General features: G+C 39.0%; 1 protein-coding gene across 1 annotated transcript; it reads left to right on the forward strand.

The window, feature by feature from the left end:
* Positions 1-694: 694 nt before the first annotated feature.
* Positions 695-14,779, forward strand: LOC121941481 (E3 ubiquitin-protein ligase TRIM21-like). Its single transcript, XM_042484277.2, has 11 exons — positions 695-858; positions 6,388-6,991; positions 7,918-8,098; positions 8,518-8,613; positions 9,705-9,794; positions 9,955-10,098; positions 10,663-10,810; positions 11,842-11,886; positions 12,019-12,045; positions 12,149-12,324; positions 12,933-14,779. Exons 2-11 carry the CDS (start codon positions 6,399-6,401, stop codon positions 13,299-13,301), a joined length of 1,869 nt encoding a protein of 622 aa, XP_042340211.1. The 5' UTR covers positions 695-858; positions 6,388-6,398; the 3' UTR covers positions 13,302-14,779.

The following is a 14,779-nucleotide window of genomic DNA, read 5'->3' on the forward strand; positions in this document are numbered from 1 at the left end:
CTCCCGTCGTAGGGAGCTTTTCAGGCACCAAACGGGTGATTTACAATGACGTGTTACATTTTTTGTCCGTGGCGTTTTTAGCAACCTCTTATGTTTCCAGCAGCTTTATTAATTACTTGTTGCTGTTTTCCAGCTGCTTTTTCAGTAATCAACTTGTATTTTCAGAAGCTTTTTGGGCAATAAACATTGGTGTTTTGTTACAACCTGCTGCTGTTTTGTCAGCAGCTTTTTAGTGGCACGTTGTTTTTGTAGTAGCTTTTTGGTACCAAATGTGGGTTTTTTGTAATGGCCCATCACTGTGTTTCTAGCAGCATTTTAGGCATAAAAAGCGGCTGTTTTTAATTGCGACAGTGTTGCTTTTTCCTGCTGAGATTGTGTCCCCAAAACTGAGCTTAACCACATGTTAACCACAGCGGTGCTTAAACTTAAAGCTTCAACCTAATAAATTTTAAATGTAACATACCTGCAGTTAGCAGAAACTTACAATGCCAACATTGTTTCTGGCAAATGGGTCGGTCTTTTCACAACTAAATTGTGTGCATGCATCTTTTAAATCATTTTGGCCTAGTGTTTAAAAGAGCAAAGAGGCGTGTCAGTGTGCTGCACCTGTTCAGCAGGTTGGATTGGATTAACTTTGTGGGTGGGGGTTTGGGTAGGAGGGAGGGGTCAACCAGCAGTGACAGAGGGGAGTTGGAAAAAAGAGGAATGCGACAAATGACAAACATTTACAGCGATTAATATGAGGAGAAACTGCTGTGGAGAGGGAGAGAGACAGTTGGCACTGAGAAACTGTTGGAAATCCGCTGTATCTGCTTACCGCCAGTGACACTGAAATAATCTCGTCAGTCTTCAGAGCAGGTGAGGTTTGTTTAACTAAGGTAGAAACACACTGGAATCCTTGTTCAACAGGAACCTGTGTCTCACATGTTGTCTCTTACTATATTGTGTTATTCTCTTTTAGTGTCTGGGTAGTATCTTGTTCTTGCTCATCAAAACCAAACTGTAGCACATTCACGATAAACAAAAAGTTTTTTTTACACTGTTTTCTGTCATCTCAAAGTAAGTACGTGAGATAACAAACAATAGTACTTGTATATAAGTACTGTTCCTTAATGTGCCACCTTTATTAGGAGAAAATCTATGAACAACATGTTCCTGTGAGTACACACGTCTTAAAAGGTTCATACTGATCAAAGTATTTCTTATGTGTCCAGCTAAGCGCCATTAATATGTTTTAGATAATTGTTTTATTGTTAGAAGTGTGTGATTGTGAGTAGTGTGTGTGAAAGAATGTGAAAAGTGATTTAATGGGTGTAGGTGGATAAGTAGAGATTGTAGAAAGTGTAGATTACACCCATTATCGGCCTACCTCTTGTTGAATACACTTGCTTTGAACAAAAGAGTATGCTAAATGAGTGTAATGCAAATGTTTTGGGGAATAATGGTAGACAATACAGGTGGAGACACCAGGCACTTTTATCAATAGCATTTAGAGCCTGTTTACATTGCAGGTTTTACAGTTTCACCATGCAGAACTCAACTTAGACCGATTTCTCAATATGTAACTGTGCTGAATAGTAGTGTTGACAGGTGACACAGAGCTGAGTTGTATAACACCTGAAACATGCGAACAGAGAACGAAGTTTAAATATGTGTCTAAGATGTGACGATCTCTGGAGCAGCACTTCACAGTTCTGATTGTTACTGACTGATTGAGAGAAAAATTGCAAGAGAAAGTTAAACAAACATGTAGAGGGTTGACAGGAAATCGTGTTTTCTTATTGCAATGCATTTTGTGGTGTTTCCATTGAGTAATTGCAAGTTTACAAAGGACCAGGCAGCCCAGTTGCCAGGAAAATGTTGGCGTTGTACATTTCTGTAAAGCACGCATACGTTGCATTTGCATGTTTCATACACATCATATCAATGTTTCCAGTGACATAAAACAGGTGTTCTAGTGAGTCATCACTGTGTTTCTTGTGGCTTTTTAGCTGCCTACAGGAATGTTTTAGTATCCTGTTGTGATTTTTCCACTGGGAATAGTACCCTGAAAAGCGGTTGATTTTTTTACAAAGACTTTGCCACGTTGCCTGTGGTCATTGTGTTACCGAAACAGGGTATTTTACCAGAAACATTCTAATTTCCTAACCCCAATCAAGTGTTTTTTGTGCCTAAATCTAACCACACATTAACTTCAGTGTTGACCACAGAAAGATTAAGTTTCAATCTATCTGTTATAATAATGTGTTCATGTGATAAATCTGCGGTTTGCAGAGATGTACAATAAAAAACACTAACAATAAAGGTGTGACAACACTTTTTAAAATTAGGTAAGAAAAAAACAAGCACAGAGCTATAAAATTAGTTGTTCAAAACTATAGATTTACATTGTCCGGTGTTTTTTCATTTATTGTTTTCCTGCAATGGATGTGTAGGTTTGACCGGGGCTCTGTCATGTAATCTCGTTGCACCCTCTTCTGCAGTTACATAATAGCACCTGACTGGAGAATTAGCCAAACCTTCTGCTTATCTCCATGAACCATGCAACCCCTGATATTTGCATAACAGTACTGAATGAAAAAAAGGGCTTAAATTCACATTTTCTTTTGCAGATTTCCTAAAAATCTGGTAAACATTTGTGTTACCTCAGACTGAAACCGAACTAATGAGCACTGCGGCAAACATATTTTGGAAAACTTTCTAAGTTTATGTTTCAGTAGACAGTTTGCCCACAGATCAGTCGTGTAAAAGTGAAATGCTTGGAAAAGAAAGAGAATTAATTCTAACAAATGAAATAGGAGGAATAGAAATGTATGGCTGTGCTTCCTGGTGACGATAGTCCTCCTGTGTTTATATAACCAGTATGAATGGAATCTCGATCTGAAGCAGTGACACATGTAGCTATAAAACTGTGAATACCTTTAAATGTCACGGAAGAAATACAATCAGCAGTGTCTCATTTCCTCTTTATTTCAGCGATCATTATGCTCGGTTGTTTACTGCATACCTTACTCCTTTGGCTTTAGTTCACCAATAGGAAACTGGCACTACCTGTACTGCAGCTGCGTGTACATGTGCTTGTAACGTGTTTGTTAAGAGCAGAAAGCTGCATTTGGGCTACATGCATTCCTAGGATGCACACAGGGTTAGTTCTGCATTAATTCTAATGTGTGTTTCTGCCATTTACTACCAATATAGGCTTCAGTAGACAATAAGAGCGACAGACAAACACAATTAAACCAATTACGCTGCTTACAAGGTGTATGACTCAGCAATTTAGCTGCTTAAATAAACAGATGATTGTGCTGGTTGACACCTTCATTACACTGCAACTAACACGTGTCTAATCAGCCATTAAATCTCTCAAATCATTTCAGGAGCTTAAACGGTTAAAGACAACCTGCTGTCATTTAAAGCTGAAATGATAAAATAGAACTTCTCTCATCAAAATGTAGAGTAGTAAAAAAGCAAAGAAGAAATGTGCTAATTATTAATGAATAAATGCTAAATAAGTATTTATAATTACATAACTCAAGGGGTACTCTAGCATTTCATATTTTGGGGGGTGAATAAAAAAAGAACAAGAAAGGACATTTAAGCAGCAGAAGCCTAAACATTCTTTCCTTTAGTCACAAGATTGAGTCAAACTCTAAAAAACACTTAATCCTACATTTCCAAAATGCCTCCCAGGTAGACCCTCCCTGCCCACATATATCAAAATCCAAACCTCTATCTTGTAATATATGCTTTTTGTTAAAAAAAAAAAAAAAAAAATCTGTCTGAGCCCAAAGTGAGCTGCTTCACCAGTAGAGACCGGTGACTGAGCCCTGGTGGTGTGTGCTGTGCACTACATACAATGAGGAGGGCCTGTATTTATGACTGTTTTGAAAATCATACCTTCGGGATTTCTAAATACTTTGGTATACCATCATACCATGATACCACTCAAGCCTAGATGTAAGTATTGTTAAGTATGAGTCAATAATTACTTTTCTCTTTCAACAACTGGATTAAGTTGCATACTAACACCTGAAACCAGTTGCCTTCCAGCTATGAGATTTTATACAACAGCGATCATGCCACGTCAGAGGCATGATCATTATCTAGGATCTAAGAAAATTACACACCCTCCTGCCAATCCGAATCAAGTATTCTCTGCTGCTCTTGTGAAGCAGCTTTTGCTTTTACTTTAAAATTTTGGCAAAATATCACAATAACTCAAGAAGAGATTCCTTAAAAACTTTGTCGACACATTGTTTCACCTGCAGTTATAATTTAGTGGAGTAACTTAAGTTGCACTTGTAAAGAGTATTAATGTAATACTCCAAGCAAAAAAAAAAAAGGACAGAACAAAGGGGAAATGTGAATGACTTTCAGGTTTGGGGTTTGTTTTCATTTTTAACATGCTACTAATGAATTCATGTTCAAAGAAGAAGTCTAAATATTCCAGCCAAGCCTGAATTTCCTGATCTTGCGAAACTACTCACTTATATTTTTTTTGGTGTGTATGTTACCATGGGTGTGTTTAAGTGCAGGATGTACAGGCTGTAGAGACAAAAATGAGAAGAAAAATTGTCCTTTACCTTATATATTCACTTTAATTGTCTTATATTAACCTTTGATTTGACCTGAAGTTAACTCATATGAACTTGTGCTAATTGTCTGACCAACTGTCCTTGGAGGACAAACGTTCCTTGTTCCAGTTCACCTTATCTCAACGGAGGTAACCTCCCTTTTTTTCCAAACACTGTGTTTGCAATTATAAATATGTGACTGAATGTGATATTCTTTGTCAGACTCATTCAGTGCACTCTAGGTGTCCTAGCTCTGTCCTTTCAGCTGAAGTAGATGGGCTCATTTCTTTGTTCTCTTTTATTACTTTATCCTTTTCATAATGAGTAAGAATACTGACTGGAATTTAGTACGACTGCAGATGATTATTTAACTCTGTAGAGATTGAGCTCATGCACCAGATATAGACTGGAGACATTGCGATGGTTTTAGTTCTAGTACTCCATGATTACATTTTGGGTATTAAGGTCAGAATACAAAGTGCTTGGCTACTCTATTGACCCAGGGCTAAAGACAGTGGAAATTAGCCATTAGGAATTAGGTCTCAAAACCTCAAAACTGGACAAATTAAACAAAACTCAGCAAAACATTAAAAAAAGATTTTTGTGAACTGACTTTCCTTAATTTAAATAATCCTCCTGTTAATGCGCTTTCAGACTAGAGCTTGTGTATCAGAACACAGTACAAAATAGTATTGAAATGTCAAATAGTATCTGCATTTGATCTTTTTGGTGGTGGGGGTCTGATCATGGACCGTCCCGACTCCCCACCAGATCATCAAACTTTCTGTAGCTGCCCTGAAGCCATATCCCTCTGGTAAATGGTCAGATCAATGTCCGCCCTGTTAGCATGAGCTAACACAGCAGTAATGAATAACAACCAACCCAGAGCCCAAAAAGCAAACTCCCACTAAAATGGATCTGTTGCCATGTGATGCTAACAGTCAGCCCTGTCATTGTTTGTGTGCGGGCGAACTCTAATCAACTGCCCGCGATGGGAAGCTTACACTCCTGCAGCAGCAGCTAAAATCTGTACAGTCTCTGGTGAAGTCGAGCGCAGCGTTTTTAAGAGAGTTGGCACTTCAGCATACTGAGATACCACCAAAACATTCAAAAGTATGGCTATACTACACACCACTTCACATTACGGGTATTGAATGTACTTCATTGGTATCGACTCCTAAGCAGGATTTAAGGATAAATCTTAATTTCAGTTTTTAGACTTTGTTTAAACTATAATTAATAAATCTACCTTGTACCTTGTACCTTAGTATCTGTACTATCATGTTAATGGTACTGGTATTGCAATATTTTTACTGATACCCAGCCTTATTTCAGACCAACAAAACCAATGCAAAACAGTATGGGTGTAATGCTAAAAAAGTAAGAGTGACAAATATGAAATATGAACCTGCAAGACCAGTTTGAAACATTTGTAGATGCCAAAGAACTACATGGGAATTATACAGTTTTAAGGCTAGATGGTACAAATATTTTTTTTCTGCAGTAACTTGACTTTTTTGTCACTTTTTGTAACTGACTACTACTGTCAGCTGCTGCCTTACTAAATCTAAATACATGCAGATTATGAGTGTAGAGTGAAATCAAGGCCTTTTCGTGTGTGTAAAACTGCCTCTACTATATTTGAAATTACCATCAACCTTCTTCAACCTGAGTTCATATTGTTCACAGACAAGACACAGCAATTAGCTGTGATTAGATAACGATATTAGGCATCAAGAATAGTCTATCATTATGGTTTTATATATCCTGAATTACAAATTTCTTTCTAATGGCAACACTGTCTCTCATACAGCCAAACACTGGATGGCGATGGCGCTACCTGCAGCCTTTCTATCTGAAGACCAGTTCACCTGCTCGATCTGTCTGGAGGTGTTCACCAACCCAGTCTCAACTCCATGTGGCCACAGCTTCTGCCAGGCCTGCATCTCTTCCTACTGGGATGGATCAGCAACAGGAGGAGGAGGAGGAGGACGAGGAGAGGGGAGAAACTCCAAGGCCTACCAGTGTCCCCTCTGCAAGGAGTCCTTCCGCAAGCGACCTGAGCTCCATATCAACCGAACCTTGAAGGAAATCACTGAACGGTTCAAGGAGATGGCCAACGCTGGAGTGCCGTGGGATGGCAGCGGTGGAGGAGGAGTGGAGGATCCAAACTCACATTTACAGCATCATCATCACCCGGCACTGACAACATCATCACCTCAGAGGCCGGGGGAGATGCCAGAGACTGTCTTTGCTGAGATGATGTCTCGTTTTCAGCTGCTGCCAACTTCCAGGATGCCTCACAACCAAAGCCCCGGTTCAGTCAATGCTCACCGGTCCTTCCAGGCTCAGAACCATATGCCCCATGACGACCCTCCTCCACCCTACTCACCTCCAGCCTACTTACCCTCCCGCAGGTGCCATATTATATCATTTTGACTACTTAAAATGGGTGGATTCAGACAGAGTGGCGCTATTTGACGAGTTCGTAGTGAGAATGGGCTGGGATCTCCCAGGAGGAGCTGGAAAATGTTGCTTGGTGGAGGGACGTCTGGATTACCTTCCTTAGCTTGCTGCCAACAGACCCGGCCCCAGTAATGCGTCAGAAGGTGGATGGAGGGATGAATAATTTTTCTGTGTTGAGTGTGATATTTTGGCACAGCTCGTTCAATTAAATGATGCAAGGCAACCACATGGACTCATATACAGTTGAGCTATTGATGTTTTTTTTTTTTTTTTGCTTGTTTTAACTGTAGCAGTTTTAATTCAGAATAGGGCCAAAACTGACAGTTCTTCACATTATTGATAAATCTGCTAATTAGCTAAGCATTTAAATCTATGAATTTTCAAGAAGTAGTAAGATGCCCATCCACCTTGACCTCTTCAAATGTCTTTTCTTTATCCAACTAAAGAGATTTAAGGTTGCCATCTCACATAAAATACATTATAATATAATTGTAGGGTAGGTACAGCATTAATGTTTGGCGTTTCTGACCCTACTTAACACCACTTGCCAGCTTAACTTTCCCCAGGGAGAGGCGCGGGGAAATGCAAAGCAAACACCATAATTAACTTTTCAAACACCTGAAGGATGATAAGGGTTACGTGGCAGCAAGTTGCTTTATAAAGTTGGAAAGAAAGCAGCAGCAAAAGACTAAGCAGAGCACTGACAGCTTTAATACACTGCCATGGTTAAGTGTGTGTTGGATACAAGTTGCAATGAGAGGATTGTGTGGTGTGAGTGTAGCAGTGGATTCAACTTGCTTTAAAATGACTGAAATGTTAATCCATTATCAAAAGAAGTACTGACTGTTTTCTTGTCTTTATTTAAATGTTATGACAGGTACACTCTGAGCGGCTCCATTGACTCTCCCCCCAGTCTGCCTCTGTGTCCCATTCACCTGAGAGGTCTCGAGTTCTTCTGTCGTACTGATAACACCTGCGTCTGCAGCGTCTGCGTGGAGACAGCGGAGCACCGAGGACACAGTGTCATCCCTGCCAAGAGAGAGTGGCACATCAAGAAGGTATTTATGTGTTTCTCTGTGTGTGTGTCAGTCAGTTAGGTTCAGTTATCTGAATGCACCAAGTCAGAAAAAAAATACAAATAACTTGTAAATTGCTTAAACCAGATGAATAAAGGCTGGGGTGAGGCACATTATATATGGGACGTAAAATAATGCAACAAAAGGGGTGTTTGCATCTCATTCTCTTGCATAGCAAAATGGTATAAATCTTACAAATATATTTTCTCTTTGTAAACAAATGAACTGGAGAGGTTAAATTGTATAAGGACTTATCTAAAGGATGTTATTGACCATCTTATGCTCTCTTTTTTGCAGCCACAGAAATTTAAAAGCTTATGCATCCCATATACTTGTGTTACCATATGGTGTGTACTGTTTTAGACAAAGTAAGGTTAATCCTTGTTTTCTGTCTTCTTCAGTCCCAGTTAGGTATTGCAGAGGTGGAGCTGAAGGATCTCATCTGTGAGAGAGAGAGAAAAGTCGAGGAGATACAAAATTCTTTACGAGAAATACAGGTGAGTTTTCAGTCTGTGCCACAGTGGATCAGTGTGTCACTTTTTGTATCTGTTAAAAACCTTTTGACAGTGCTGTATACGTATAGCCTCCCAAGAACGATAGGGTTAGGTAAAATCTCAGAATATGTACCATAGTTCAAACAAACTATCAATTTTCCCATCTTGCATCTGTCGTTTACACTTATATTGACATTTTTCAACTGTCAGCTCCCCCGTGTGGTAGTGATCAAGAAGACTTTGTGGCATATGGCAAAGCAGGCTCCCCTGTGCTTCCCATTACAAAGCTTAGGCATGAGTCTGTGAACTGCGCTTTAGTGGAAGTGGTGAAGTTAACATTTGGTTCAAATTTCATTAAGGACACGCAGTGCTCAAGATTATTATTTAGTTTTGGTTTTTCCACCACTGACAGAACATCTAAAAGGGCAGGAGAGAGAGTAATAACGTACTGCACAGCAGGTAGAGCGGGCAGATTTTTTCTTGAGATATTGTGATTTTATCCTCATTGCATTACAAGTTTATTACTGAATTTTCAGAGAATATGAGATGTTTTGACTGTGCTGAAAGTTTTGAACATGAGCAGACATCTTGCTTAAACACATATGAGCCAGTAAAGTCCAGGTGGTTGTAAATAAATGAAAATGAATTGCTGCATGGTTGACTTGCATGGGGGAACTCATGCTAAATAAATAATTGATTCATTTTATTCTGTTACGTTTTATGCATGTGGTGCCTGAATCTTGTGTGTCTTTCTTTGCAACAATGAAGACAATTCCAATTTTTTCATGCTGCAAAAAGTTGGTGCATAAAAATTAATCAGAATGCAGAAAATTAAGTGTTTGAAGCTCAAATTTTTCTTGAGGGTCACCTCCAGAAACCGCTATTTAAAATGTGTCCCCTCCAGTGTTAGATTAAAACCTGTGCCCTCACACCCAAGCACTCTTTGTCAGTTTTTTTGTCTCACACTTGGCTAGTAAAATATCCCCTGTCTCTCTGACAGTTTGTTTATGAGCTTATAGAAGTTGCTGACTTGACAGACTTTCAGTGGGTACCTTTAAACACCTGACATGTATTGCTGTTCATTTTTTATTCAGGCCGCTGCTCAGAGAGAGACAGAGGGAGCTGTTTGTGTGTTTTCCAAGCTGATCTCCAGTTTGGAGCGCTGCCAAGCTGAAGTCTTGGAGGTATAAAACACTGAAACGGGAAGTGTGGAGAGAATTTTAAAACAAACACTCAAAGCCTTTTCCGTTTTCACAAAAATAAAAGTAGTCATTTTACCATTATTAACAGAAATGAGCATTTGGAGGTATATTAACTAAGCTCCATGGCATCTGTTATCCCCAGATATTAGAGATGACTCGGCGAGCGGCTGAGCACAAAGCCAAGATTCTGCTGAGAGAGCTGGAGGAGGAGATAACTGAGCTGAAAAACAGGAGTGCAGCACTGAGCGAGCTGGCTCTGTCTGAAGACTGCGTATACTTTCTCAAGGTATGGATGAATGGACGGGTAAACAGAATTAAGCAAGATAACACCCAAAAAATATAATAGTGATAAAAATTAAGGTGTCCACTAGTTATGCATCCAATAATCTTTCTTTTCTTCTTATTTGATTTTTTTTTTAAATTTAAATATTGTATTTTAACCCAGAACTAGGTGTCCTAACAGTCCCAGGTAGGCTAAATTTGGGGAAAATACATTCTTTGTACATTTCTGTTTTTCATTTGGGTCGGTTTTTAAAACACTTGATGAATTAGGACACCTATATCTGTTCAGTAATTTAATTATTTCCAGTATTGTTCAAGTAATCTGTAAGTAATAAAACATTTTTTCATGTCAGTTTAAAATGTCCCAATTGACCTCGCTTTCCCCTTCTGTAACCCTATTGAAGAAACAACGTGTTACACGGTGGAGATCTGGATGAATTATCTACCAGCAGATGGAGACAATATTTGCATCATTATGTTTACCAAAGGGATAATCTCAAAAGGTTAAGTTTTTTTTTTTTAAGTCTGTTGGAGCCACATCTGTTTCTGACGATTCCTCTCTCTGCAGACGTTCCCTGCAGTGTCCACCCCTCCACAAGCGAAGGACTGGTCCAGTGTCTCTGTGGTGTCTGAGCTGACCTCAGGGGTGGTCCTCAGGACTGTCAATCAAATGATGGAGCGCTTTGAGGAAGAGTTGCAGAAACTGCCAGAAGTCTGTAAGTTTCCATTTGGACAGACAATAACACCTGATAGTCAAGTAAGGATGCTGTTTTTAAAGGACACTAAAATCACACCTAAAACTCAGATCTATAATCAAGAAATGGGTGAATTCTTCTTAAATCTTTTCTGCTGAGCCTTTACCCGATCTTTCATGTCTTGTGGGTGCTGGCCAGCTTAATGTACCTAAAATGAATTATGAAAAGTATGGTGAAGCAGCGTTTTTTCTTTATGCACAAATGGCCTGGAAAAGACTGCTTATATATACAGTATAAGTAATGTCTGTAGTTTTAGGGAGCAGCTCAAGACCTATTTCTATGCTCTTGCTTTTAATTAATTCCATCGTCTATTTATTTTTATGACATATTATGGTTGATGCTTCTTTTAAACTTTTTATATTCTTTAAATGCACCTTTACTGCTGTGACTTTAGTATTTCTTATGTATGTATATATATATATATATATATATATATATATATATGTGTGTGTGTGTGTGTGTGTGTGTGTGTGTATATATATATATATATATATATATATATATATATATATATATATATATATATATATATATATATATGGTGTCTCACCTCTGGCCTGTCTGCAACTTATTTCCAGAGTTATGGTATCCATCTGCTGTATAATGAGTAGTGGTTTAGTTTGAGTTTATTTTATTTATTTATTTATTTAGTTAGTTATAAATATATATTTCTATATATTGTTATGTTGTTGTTTTAATTTTTAGCACTTTGGCATGTAGAGCTCTTTGAGCTGCATTTTATGTATGAAAGGTGCTATACAAATAAAGATTATTATTAGCAGTATTAGTGTTAGTATTATTACACCAAATAGACCAACTCTTCTGTAGCGAGACAGTATTTGAATTTGATTGTGGGAAAGCACCTAAAATATTCCCTTTTATTTTTGTTCAAGAAGCTCTAATATGTCTCTTATCTTTCTGATTCAGAGCATAGATTATCTGTTCACTGAGGGCTGAAATGTACAAGATCAAATGTTCTTTTCCCCAAACAGGCCAGCGATCCCTGTCGGACCAGTCTGTACCCAGACCTAACACAAGTAAGATTCTGATTAGCTAACAGCACAAACTGTAATGTAGTTCCAGTTTTTTCCAGTCCTGTTAAATTGAACAAATTAATTGAAAAGTAGCAAAATGAATAAGAAGGTAAATGTAATGTCTTTTCATTGCAGAGGTGAGAAGGGTTCAAGAATATGCAGGTAAGGGTGTATAGTTTATAATTGTTTCCTCATTAGTTATATGTAGTGTTATTTTCATTGGTTGTTTAATCACCACAACTATCACTCTGTCACACTTCATCAGCTGACATCACTTTAGACGCCAACACAGCCCACCCACGTCTCATCATCTCAGCAGACGGGAAGCAGGTGCACTGTGGTGACCGCCATCAGGCCGTACCTGACAACCCCGAGCGCTTTGACCGGGTGGTGTGTGTGTTGGCCACCCAGAGCTTCAACTCAGGACGGCATTATTGGGAGGTAGGTGGGACACAGTGTGAAGCTTTGTACATGTCCATGGTGGAGGACGTATGAGCGGCACCCCACCTGCCACAAAAATGAATTCCAGTGTCAGCAAGCTTATAGGAATACATTACTCTCAAACCAGTATAGATTGTATTTAGTACTCACCTCCCTGGGCTCTTAATGGTCCCAGAAAAGTTTTTCGATTGAATAGTGTTCAATATACACTTAGTAAATTTTATGTCAATACATTTTTGTTTCTATTTGCTGGAAGTGTTGCGAAAGGCCTCAGATGTTTTCAGGAACATACTTCAGTGTAGGCAAAGCCAACAAGGGATGCATCAGTCAAACTAATCAATCATCCCCATTCTATGATAGTACACTTGCTATTCAGCCTTTTGGTGCAGACCAGACTAAACTACAAATGTGTCAGTTCACCTCAATTGTATGACTCGATGTGACACCTTGACCCAGTCTCACTTTGGTCAAAGGGAAGAAACTCCATCACAAGTGAATAACTTGACTATCTGATGTCTAATTTTAATTTCAATTCAATATTTACTTTACCCATTAGGTGGGAAGTCTGCTATCTTTGTAGTAAACTGTATCACACTGTTCTCTTTTAGGTGGAAGTGGAAGGAAAGACAGACTGGGACGTGGGAGTAGCAAGCCGCTCTGTCAATCGGAAGGGCAAAATCACGGTAAGCCCTGCCCATGGCTACTGGTTTCTCAGCCTGCGGGATCGGACCAACTACGCCTTTCGGACCGAGCCCTCAACCAACCTGACAGTCAACCTCAAACCCTCCCGGATCGGAATCTACGTGGACTGTGACAAGGGACTGGTGTCCTTCTACAATGTGGAGGCCAGATTGCTCATCTATACGTTCACCGATATCTTTTCTGACACCATCCATCCATTCTTCAGCCCCTGTACCAATAAGTCAGGGCGGAATGAGGCTCCGCTAATCATTTGCCCTGTTGCAGCGATAGAATGAAATGAGCCAGCGAGTTAAGGACCAATGAAGGATGCTTCCACAAGCTTCAATGTATGTTTGTCGAAGACTAAGATGCACAAACATGAAGAAAAGATCACATCATTCCTCCATTACAATAGAGTTGATAATGAGTGGGCCATTTGTTAACTGAGGTTACTTTAGGGTAAGGTGACTCTGATGTAGTGTTAGTTTTATGAGCCCATTTCAACACTTTCAGACTGAAGTCAGCAGTAGCCAGTTGAAACATCGTTCTCTGTGCGTCTTCTGGCAGCAGCTCAATCAGGTGCCTCGGACCTAAAGGACTTCCAAAGAAAAAGGAAGACTTGGAGCACAGTAATACATTTTCAGCCTATAATTGTGCAAATGGCGATGCACAATGACAGTTCAATACCAGTGTGTCTTCATCAGAGTCAAAAGCACTCCGCAGCAGCTGTAATGAATCTTCAGGTTTGGTCAGGGTTGTAATCACCCATTTAACTTTTCAATCAACATCCTCTGTGAACCAACCGCCTAGTGGGATCTGGGAGGAATTCCCATTGTAGAATTTTTTGTTTTTAAATTAACAGCTAACAGACTATTGCAGAGCATTTTGAAACAAATACCTTAAATCAGGGTTCTAAAATTCTTGATGACTGATTGCCATTTTAGGGAGCGAGCATCTAATTAAGGGGCAACACCAGATAAGTGCACACACGAATCACTGCATTTCATTAACAGTTTCTCTTCCCCACATTCCCTTCGCCACAGCCCTTAGTATTACGTAACAGCTTACACACACACACACACACACAGCCGCCACTTGGAGAGCACAAAGAAAGTGGGCAGGAGATTGAAATGAAACACACCTGCCCTCCTTCACTTTCAGCCCAACTTTTATTGATCAACCGCCAGTAATTAGCTGCACCAGTTTCTTATTTAGAAATATTTGTTTAAGATATGTATCATGGTTATCATTAATATTATATTTACAGGTTTATAATATCAATCTGAAATATGTAAATATTAACTGCAGTTGGTTATATGACAATTTTCAATAAAATATCAGCTGTCAATGAAATTTTCCTCAGCAACTATCTACTAATAGATGAGTGGGCTAAATCTATACACATGTAAACCTACCTGAACAGACCAATAAGATATTTTAGAAAAGCCGAAACTGAAAAGCGTGTAAGATAATGACTGTATTTAATCTGATTCACACCAAGTTCACCTCAATTTTTCAGACTATTGGAACAGTCCTTGAGATGGTGGTGGGGATTCCCCGAGGGCAGGTGCCAAGGGGAAGTGAACAGTCATGCTGAATGATTAATGGCTTGCAACTTTCTTATAATGATTATTTGGATATATTGTACTACGACTTTTTTTTAATGACGTACAATACTATCGCTTTTTTGAAACTTATCTTTATACATGCAATCATTTCCTTTTTGCCATTTTCCCTTTCATATTTGATTAAATGGAAAATCAAAAATACAAAA

Source organism: Plectropomus leopardus, chromosome 3 (genome assembly GCF_026936395.1).
Source record: "Plectropomus leopardus strain MGB_pleo_1.0 chromosome 3, ASM2693639v1, whole genome shotgun sequence".
Classification (NCBI taxonomy): domain Eukaryota; kingdom Metazoa; phylum Chordata; class Actinopteri; order Perciformes; family Serranidae; genus Plectropomus; species Plectropomus leopardus.